The sequence below is a fragment of the Tupaia chinensis genome, unplaced genomic scaffold (assembly GCF_000334495.1).
Source record: "Tupaia chinensis unplaced genomic scaffold, TupChi_1.0 Scaffold000039_1, whole genome shotgun sequence".
NCBI classification, from domain to species: domain Eukaryota; kingdom Metazoa; phylum Chordata; class Mammalia; order Scandentia; family Tupaiidae; genus Tupaia; species Tupaia belangeri.
Genome location: NW_006159494.1, coordinates 1,357,902 through 1,368,493, shown reverse-complemented (window position 1 = coordinate 1,368,493; position 10,592 = coordinate 1,357,902). Strand labels below are relative to the sequence as shown.

The following is a 10,592-nucleotide window of genomic DNA, read 5'->3' as shown; positions in this document are numbered from 1 at the left end:
TCCATAGTTATCTCTAACCCCAGTATTTTTTTCCTGAATTTAATGTTTACATTGATCTATATTATATATTTTTTTCTTTCTTTTTTTTGAGAGAGAGATTTATGCTATAGGGTGTGTGTGCTCACTGAAGAGACAGAGACAGAGATAGAAAGCGAGAAATTACCCTCTAGGGAGCATGGCCACGCCACAATCCCTTCTCCATTCTCCTCTCAAAATTTTTTTGGCATGCATGAACACGCACCCAGCATGAGTTTAAGCTACTGGGTCCAGGACTCAAACCATGATCAACTTCGTGGGAGTCCAATGTCATAACCGTTACGCCATCTGCTGGTCCCTACATTGATATATTGGTTAATGCCAAATTGGCTTCCTGAGGTAAGTAGATGAGGTGGTGTTATCTTAGACTTTTGTATTACATTTCACTCTAGATGTGTTTGTAAAATAAATTTCACAAGTAGACAAGCCTAGGGAGGCTAAGTAACTGATCCAAGGTTAGTATTTTGCAGGACTGGACTGTAAGTCAGACCGTCCACTTGACTCTGGTTCTCTTCTAGTGCTTTTTCACGCACGGAAAATGTAGTCCAGTAATGGAATTGCCAGTCATATTGCTGTCCCTTTATACTTACTAAGTGATAGTGATACTAGGAAAATGAAAAATAGGAAAGACATGGAAATGGTGAAATGGATCATCAATCTCCTTTTTTCCAATTTGAGCATCTCAGAGATATCTCATTCTGACATTGCTTGGTTAATTGTTTATACAATATTCTTAACAAGATCGATCTTGCATAAGGCGTTCTTTTACCCTGGTCCCTTTCTGGTAAGAGTCACTGTCAAGGACAGAAAGTGCCTAATTGTGCTGTTTGTCATGTAGGAAAGAGGGAGAGAGAACAGCATTGAACTGAAGCAGAGCTTTTTACAGCTCTATTGTTCTACTATCAGAGAGCAATTATACTCCAACTTCCATCAACCTCTCCACCTCAGACATCCCAGCCACCTCCTCCTGCCAGTGCTTCCCCACACACTGAACTTACAGCCACATATCCAAGACCTAGGGAGAGGAAAGGGGTGGTAGCTAGACCTCTTTCTGCACTTGTATAGAATCACAGTTCTGGTTTTTAACTGCTAATTTGTTATAGTAAATCCGGTCATTTCTAGCTTTTCTAGATGTTTCCTTTCTAGCTCTGGAAAATCAGAAATGCAGCTTTGCCATAGGGTGCATGTGCTCACCAGAGAGAAAGAGACAGACAGATACATAGAGAGGGAAAGTGAGAAATCATCCCTCAAGGGGTATGGCCACACGCAATCCCTTCTTCTCCATTCACCTGTTGGGATTTTGGGAATGCATGCACAAATGCCCAGCATGATTTTCAAGCCAGAGGGTCCAGGACTAGAAATGCAGTCAGTTCTGTAGGAGTCCAGTGACTTAATCACTACACCATCTGCTGGGCCCCAGAAATAAAACTTTTAATAACAGACATATTAGAACTAGTGTATACAGTGGTACTATTAGGATATTGTCTGTAAGGGATTTTGTGGCTTGATGCAGGGTAGGAAGTTTTCTTTTTTGTTTCAAGATTTATTTTTGTTATTATTTTTAAAATTTTAACAGAGAGAAAGAAAGCGAGAAAGTAAGAAAGCAAACTCACCAGTTTTAGGACTTGACCCATGGTTGACCATATGGGAATCTAGCACCTTATCTACCACACCACCTATCAGCCCCAGGTAGGAAATTTTTATCTCACAAAAGACTTCATTTTAAATTCTAAGGATCTTCATACTGAAGGTTTAATCTAGGTCCTTTTATGTTTGTAGAGTAATCACTTATCAGCCTTTTGGCTAAGATCAAAGGTAGTATATGTTTAGGGGATATGTTAAATTCTTTTAAGAATTATTTAATTTTATTTATTATTATCATTTAATTTTCTGTAGGGTATGTGCTCTCACCAGAGAGAGAGAGAGAGAGAGTGAGTCAGAGAGAGCGGGAGAGAGAGAGAGAAAATAAGTGAGAAAGCAAGCCACCAGGTCTGGGGCTAGACCTGTAATCAGCCATGTGGGCATCCAGCGCCTTAACCACCATGCCACCTGCTGGCCCAGTGTTAACTTTTAAAATAAGCTATATTTATTTGCTAATATGACCATATGTTTGTAGATCAGTTAGTCTGCTGGCTCCTTATCTAATAAAAGTCTAAATTCTGAACATCTGAAGAAAATTTGTAGTGTGTCTGTTTGCCTTTAGCTGATTATAAAAGCCGAAACCACAGCCCCACCACAAACCAAAACATATTTCCAATGAAGAAAGCCCTCTATTTCACAGTCCCCAAGTAATCGTAGTTGTTTGGTTGAGGTAAAGGATGTGAGACTATTTTATTGAGAAACTGTAGGGTGGTTCAGCTATCACTTCTGGTTGAATCTACTTTGGGCTTTTGTACTTGGGCATGAGAGCAATGTGTGCAAGTTCAGCTGGGAAGATAGCAGAGAAAGAGAAGAAATGTTATCAAGTCATGGAGAAACTTTGAAGTAGTACAGCAAGGATGGTGACTTTGAGAAGAACTGCTGCTGACGTGAACTTGGCAGAAATTTGTGAGTAATGGTGGGTGACTCACTGCAAGCAGGGGAGTCTTGCGGCTTTTGAGGTGAATCGGCTGAGGGGAGAACAGAGAGGGGGACTACCCAGGGGCCAAGTATTTGTATCCTGCATGTGAACATGTCTTTGGTTGACTGTTCAGTTTTATAGTTGGATCATTCACATGAATTATAGCATCATCTCCAGCAGAAAACTCTAAAAAACAAAAACAACCCATATTTTCGATTGTGCTTGTTCTCAATCCAGGATGAGTCTCCTGGGGTGGGAGGTCTGTGGGTGGTGGGGCATATTACATCACCTGTTTTTTTTTTTTTTAAATCACGCCTAGCTGCCTTTCACCCTACCCCTGCAGATGCTGTCATTCTGATATATCTACTCCTAAAAAGGGCTTGCCTGACTCCTCACATGAAGGGGGTGGTGGTTAGCATAGTTTAGAAAAACTGCTTAGGGTATTCTGATCTTTTCCTCCCTTTCCATTAAAAATCATTGTTCTGCAGCAAACAATACATATCTAAATAAATAATAGCTCATTTCTATGGTGTCCTCAAAATTATTGCAGTAGGTTTAAATGTTTGCTTGATTATGAAATCTTGATTATTTAAGGGACACAGCCTCGTTAGGGTGCTTTTTTATGCTCCGAGAATTGGTTATTGCTAGTGCGGTGCTCTTAGACAGAATTAGAAAGCCATCTCATCAGAGAAGCCAACTTTGTCCACATCTGGGAATTTGTAGAAGTCGGTCATTGAAGGAAGGTTTTGGGATTATCAAATATAAATCCTTGCAGTGCCCTGGAGTCAAACCTCAACTACTTAGAGTGACTTTTGATAACAATAGCAAAATCAATTCAGACTGGTTGTGGACTGTAGAGTTGAGTAAAGACTTAAAAGTGAAAGAAACTTGGGAAAGTAACTCCAGGTATTTTTAAAAAGGGCAGCTTTTACACTGTGAGAAGCTTTTCTGGGGAAAAAAAAAAACCTTCTCTGCTTCAAAGGGAAGCAGGGAGAGGGTGTAACTCTGGACTTCCTTGGCATGACTTAAAGGATAAACCTTTCCTACTTAGCTACTTGATCCTAGTATATGTATCTTTTCTTCATCTATAGTTTTAGACATGATGCATCATTTGCTGTTGCTCAGTTCTGCTTCTGAATGAGAGACCAACTAACGCAAAACCATGTAGGAAATGGAAAATTATGGAAAGGACATTAGTGTTGAAAATAGACCTGTGCAGCAGGGGTGCTGTAATTGTAAGTAGCTCTCAGTACAGAGAACACTTAGGAAAAATTCAGTGTTATTTCTTAGTTATTCCGTTAAACCTTGAATAAAGTCTTTTCTTTGCAGTTTCTAGAGTACATCAGAAAAAGGCAGGAACTGAAAATAGCTGGAAGAGAACGCCAACATGGGCATTGATTGTTCTACGGCAGCTGTTTTAAAATTCTCTAATGCAAGGAGTTTTTAAATCCCTAATTTCGTAAGCAAATAGAAACACTCTTGACTCTTAAATAATGATGTTCTTTCTAGGGAAGACTTGCTTTCAATTTATTCCACTGTTTATTGAAAACTTCTATGATAGTTTTGCTAATTCTCAGTATAGTATTTTTCTTCCATTGTAGCTTCTAAACTGTTACACTAGAAGCAGATATAGATAAAATATTATCTTTCTATTCTATGTAGGTTTTCAGTGTTATGTGGTCAGCAAGTTTGCATGGGTTGCATACATACATACTTTCCCCTTTCCCTGGTTTCCTACTGTTTTCTTTATAGTGAGAATGAGGATATCTGTCTTGTACAGATGAATGTTCTTTGGCTTTCTGACTTTTAGACAGACCATTGCGTTCCCTTTCTCAGACCAGGTGTAACTTAACAAACACACTGAGCGGGGCCCACCTTTTCGTCTTCCCAGTCTAGCTGCAGAACCTCCTCCTGGAGGTAGTGCCTTATTCTACTGTATTTGTAAGGTGCCTTTAAAAACTCTCAAGTGGTGGAAAAAGGACTGAGGTCCACTTGGAGTAGGCAAGCCTCAACTAGTGCTGATTCTGGAGAGTGAGGGAACGAACAAGGCTAACTGCTCTGGTAATTTTGGAGGTTACCTTAATGTTGGAGGGGCTCAGTTGTATGCCTCACATCCCGTCGAGGTAACTAACGATGTCCAGCTCGATTTTCCTCTCCAGCGGTAGTGTCCAATAGTCATCTGACGATTTGATATCTCACTTGGATATCTCATATGTTGTAACCAACACGTATGAAAACTGAGCTCTCTGTTGCCCATCCTAGATCTGTTCCACCTGTGGCTTTCTTCATCTCAACTAATAGAGATTCAGTCCTCCCACTTGCTCAGGCCAGAAAACCTGACTTTATTTGACATACCACATCCATTCCGTCAGCAGATCTTGTTAAATATGCCTTCGAAATATCCAGAACCCAGCCACCACTCATTCCCTCCTGCTACTACCCTGCTCTGGGCCACTGTCCTCTCTCACTGTATTACTGCAATACGCTCCCAAATAGTTTCCTTTCTTTTGTTTTTGACCCATATAGATTGTTCTCAACCAGCAGCCAAAGTGATCCTTTGAAAACATAAGTCTAATGTGTTCCTCTGCAGTGTCTCCCTACTTCACCTAGGGTAAAAGGCAAAGTTGTTATAATGTCCTACAAGGCCCTACCTGATCTGCACTCCCCTCTCCCCTCAGCCTGAGCCCTTTGCTCTTGGCCACATGCTCTTATAGTTCCTGGAATATGCCCGGTACACACTGGCTGCATACGGGTCTTTGTGTATCTATTCCTTCCATCTGGCTATTCTAGTTTTTGGTTCCAGTCTCAATTAGGCATTCCCTGATCACCTGTTTACTCCTGAAAATGACATCCTTCCACCACCATCACCCTACCCTGCTCATTCTTTACCTTGTCCTACTTTTTCTAAATAGCACATACCGTTTTCTAACACACATCTGCTGTCCTGATTTATTGTGTTTATTGTGTTTCCCCTTCTCTCTACTATACTCCACGCTCTGAGGACAGAGATCTTTGTTTCATTCATTGGTGTATTAGAGGTGCTTTAAGAATAGTACTTGGTATATGGTGGTCACTAAAAACATGTCAGCTGAATGAATTGAAGAATGATTATACAGATAATATAATCCTTTCAGAAATGAGTCAGGAAAGGAAAAGAAGTATAGCCATAACTTATGATATTTACTTGTTATTCATTTGCTACGTGCATACACAGATATATTTATAATTTTTTTTTAAGAGGTTTTTGCTATAGGGCATGTACACTTGCCAGAAAGAGAGGCGGAGAGACAGAAAGTGAGAAATCACCCCCCAGGGGGATGGCCACGCCACAATCCCTCCTCCATTTTTCTCTCAGGATCTTGGGCGCGCACACGCGCCTGGCATGAGTTTAAGCCACCAGGTCCAGAACTTGAACTGTGGTTGACTACCTGGGAGTCCAGTGACGTCGCCATTACGCTCTCTGCTGGTCCCACAAGTATAATTTTTAAGGCTCTATTTGGTATTGTGATTTTTTTAATACCATAGCTTTATTGATATATAGTTTATGTATAATAAAATCCACCCATTATAATTGCACAGTCCAGTGATTTTTAGTAAATTTATAGTGTAACCATCCCCTCAAAAAATTCATGTGTGTCCATTAATTTGCAATTAATTCTCAGCTTCTTTCCAGGGTATCGTGATTTTATTTAATTTTTTGGCTCCTAAGTCTTGAAAGAATAATTTGTACAACAATGCTGATGTAGCCTTGTGCTCTTAAAAATGACAGACTTAAATGTGAAATTAAATATCCCTTAATGTAGGAAGTGATATAGAACATTCGTGAGAAGAATGAAAAGGAGAGTCAGACTGGCTGCACTTACTCAGCTCTGTTCTGTTCCAAGCTACCCAGCTATTTATTCCCTCAACCTCTGAGTCTGCTAAACAGGAGTAAGAATAGTAGCTCACAGAATTGTGAGGATTAAATAACGAAGTAGGCTACCCAGCACAGTGTCGGCCATAGGGTTAATACTCAATAAACATGAACTAATCTGGTTAATCTGTTGTTAGTGTGTAGTTCTCTATGTGGGGTAAAATATCCTTGCCAATAGTAACATTTAAGTCAGATTGTACGTTTCCGAAGTTTTTATAAAATAGGATCCTGTGCCTGTCTTGGTTTGTAAATAATGTATGACTATAGCAGGTTGTAAAAGGAAGTTAATGTCCAGCAGAGGAGGTAATTTCTGAACATTTCTATCTGGAGATATCTGCCAAGCAACTTTTGCCGAGTGTTTCTCTCAGACAGAGCATTGACACCAGGGTGGTGATGGCCCACTTTTTTGTTGTTGTCGTTGAAGCCTTAGTGACTATTAGAAAGTGTTTGGAATTGTATCTTACTCTTCCATCGGGATAGCATATCAGTGAGGTTTCTACTAAATGAGTGGGGAGGAAGACTTTCAGTGTGTCTCTTGTAACTTGATAAACTCAAACTAAAATATATTTAATAATGAGATGGTTTTCTTGTTTTCTTTCTTTCTTTCTTTTTTTTTTTTTTTTTGTTCTTTCCTTTTATGTACAGATGCACAAAGCAGGGTCATCAGAAGCCTCTCGATTCAAAAGATGATAATACCGAAAAACACTGCCCAGTGACAGTGAATCCTTGGCATATGAAGAAAGCTTTTAAAGTCATGAATGAATTAAGAAGGTATCATTACATTAATGCACATATAACCATCAGTCTCTTCCTTTTGATTTCCAGTTGTTTGTAGTGTTTATACTTGTGTCCTCTGCTGGGTGCTTTTCTGTTTGATATAAATAACATTAAAGGCCTTTTCTACAAGTTTTTTTTAAAGGAAGGAAGAAAGCAAATAATTTATCAGAAGTATAGAGGTGTAGGACTCCTTTGTCTGGTGTGGTAGTCACTACCCATGTCTAGCTAGTCTGAATAGAGGTACTGAAATATTCTGTGGTTGAAAAATATATAGTACACTTTTAAAAAAATAATTGTTTAATTTAATTTATTTATTTACATTTGACCAGAGAGTGATAGAGAGAGAGAGAAGCAAGCTGCCAGGTACAGGCCTCGAACCACAGTCAGCCATGTGGGAGTCCAGTGCCCTTAACTACCATGCCACCTGCCAGCCCCCAAAAATATACAACAAACTTCTAAGACTTAGTACAAGTGAAAAAAAAATACAGTTGACTTGTAAGACTTAGTGCAAAAATGTGAACTACTTCATTTTTTAAAAATATTGATTACATGTTAAAAATGATATACTGTATATTTTGGGTTAAATAGAACTTATTAATTGAAATTATTTTGCTTTTTTCTTTTTTATCTTTTAATGTGATTACTAGAAAATTGTGACTTGCATTATATTTCTGTTGAGCAGCACTGTTCTAGGACTTGTAATTTATTGTCACAAAGAATATAACAAAAGACTCTTAGAGAAAAGTGTAATTCTTTCTTTGGTGGTGGTAGTGGCAATAGTGGTGGCTTTGGGGAGTCGTGACCTGCCTTTTGCTAAAGCAGTTCTCAAGTATGTTAAGAACCACTGTAATGAAAAGAGCAACATTAAAAATTGATTAGAAAATGAGTAACTCTGAAAAAAAAATGAAAAAGGCTGTGTGTATTGGCAGTCTTGGTTTTGTTTTTCTTAGTACTTTATGAAAGATTTATTTTTTTTCTACCATTCCCTTTGCGAAAGTACTCTCAATCTACCCGAAATGCTGAAAGCTTGTGTAAGAAAGGAGTGGTTTAAACTTTCCCATAACCTCTGGTTACGTGGTCTTCCTAAAAGCCCAGCCTTGAGGTTCATCATGTGTTTCCTCTTGAGTGAAATAAATGATTCAGTCCATACTTCCCTATGAGGTAGCAGGGTGGCAAGGGTGAGCACAAACAGATACGATTGCTTCGTTCCTGGGGCACATGGCTGACTAGGAAGCAGGCATTAATCATAAAAAATAATTTACTGTGAATAATGGCAGAAATGCTACAAAGGAGAGCCACCTAGTGCTGTGCATTCAGGTGGATAATAGTGGTAAGGAAAGGCTTCCCCAAGAAGACAGGAGTAATTATTCTGAGAGCTGAAAGGAAATCATGGTAAGGGGATCAAGTCTGGATGAGAGATTAGAAATGAGAAAACAGCGTTCCAAACATGGGGAATGGCATACCCAGGTGTTGTGGTAGGAAGGAGTTGGCTTCTCTGGAGGGTCTGCAGGGGCACTGAAGTGCAGATGGCTGTGTGATCAGGGCAGGAGAGATGGCCAAGTGGGTAGACTAGGGCCGGTGTCCTTAGGACCTGATGTTTTGGTCTATAACAAGAGTTGCCTTGGCATACCAAAGAGAATTTTAAGCAGGATTGTGAAAAGATCAAATTTTAATTTTGAAACACACTGCCAGCTGGGTGGAGAATGGATTGAAGAAGTACAAGACTAAGTTAAAGTGAATATTGGATCATTCGATTTAATTCCTAGTACCACTTGGACAATATTTCTCAATGTGACTTTTACTTGTTGGGAGAACATATGACTGGGATAATCTAGCACATCTGGTGGTGCTATTTCAGTTTTTAATGCCACAGTAGTTACTAGAACGTACAATGCAGTGGTTACTAATGGAACTAAAAGGAAAGTAAGGGATACACTTAGTCTGGTTATTTTAAGACTGCGATCTTTAATGGCTTACCCTTGTCTTTGAAAAGTCTAAAAAAAAAGATGTTTAGAAGGTCAGTCACATTTTCTTTTCCCCTACTCCTGTCGGGCCTGGAAAGCCTTAAGGGTCCACTGGTATTGTTTGGGATGGATCTCTGTTGACCTTGGCAGAACTCATTAAACTACTAGGAAGGTAACATTAGCACTCCTTCCACTGAAGCAAATTACCAAGTTTTCAGACGGACTCTTTGGCCTGAGGCCAGTTTTGCCACTTTGAGCCTTGACCATAATATGAGGGGAAGACTAGCTCCCCTGTTGTAGCAGTAATGTATTGCTGAGGAAGAGTTGGATATCATATAGCAACTGTGGTTCAGATCCCGAGCCCAGTCAGTTAGGCACACATGTGAGTGCCCAGGGTCCAGTGAGTGGAGGAAGGGGATCACGACCTGACCAGACCCTATGGAGGGTGCTCCTCCCTCTCTCTCTTTCTCTTACTCTCATGTGAATACTTGGTGTATCATGAATAAAGAAACATTTAAAAGGAGGGGAATGGACAGGATATTTCTGAGTTGGTGGCTGCTCTGATATTCCCTGAGCCTATGAGACATTTTTCCCTGATTACCTGCATGTCTTGTGTCCTTGCTTCAACCTAGGATTATTTAGCTTCAGCCTTCATTTACCTATTTGTCCCATTCTGGGTGTGAGCTATATGGCTGCAAAATTGTACCTCCTTGTTCTTTGTGTTGCACCATTTCAAGAGCTAGTGTGTCACCAGGCTAGTAGCTGATACAGATTTTCAGAACAAAGAATGACCTTTGAATAGCCAGAATGTTGGCTGCCAGATCCATAACCAGGATTGTATGAATGAAGTCACTACCCAGTGATTTCAAAAGTAAACTATCTTTGAGGTTCATCAGGACCTTTTCTTAAAAAAAAAAAAGAAAGAAAAATTATTCTTTTTCACTCTTACCCCTTCTAGACAACTCGAGTAAGTTTTTGTAAACAGAAAAATCTCTGACAAGGTCTGTTCCTTGTACAGCTGAAAATCATTAATTATTTCCTGTCCTTGCATCAACTTCCGGTTGCCAGGAAAGGGTAGCTGAGAGTGGTTTCCTGACTGCTGGGAAGGGAGAACTTCCTTGTTCTAACAACTATACCGTTGGGCTCTTAACCTCAAAATGGTAGAATAACAACTGTGTCCCAGAGAATGTTTTTGTGAATCTTTGGCTAATGTGAGCAAAATTTTAAGGGTAAAAGTCACCTTAAGTTATAGTTGGTGTAAAGTGTGGTGGTGGGAATGGGGGCAGGAGGACAGGAGTTTTGTAAAATTGAAGCTTTAGAATTAAAATGGTTTTCTTAGGGA

General features: G+C 39.7%; 1 protein-coding gene across 1 annotated transcript in view; it reads left to right on the top strand.

The window, feature by feature from the left end:
• Positions 1 to 3,218: 3,218 nt before the first annotated feature.
• The window catches only part of KLHL2 (kelch like family member 2), a gene marked incomplete in the record, with an annotated part of 110,656 nt that continues 103,282 nt past the window's right edge, over positions 3,219 to 10,592 (top strand). The window contains 2 exon segments of the mRNA XM_027772824.1: positions 3,219 to 3,502; positions 7,155 to 7,280. Of these exon segments, the coding sequence (XP_027628625.1) occupies positions 3,219 to 3,502; positions 7,155 to 7,280 (410 nt within the window).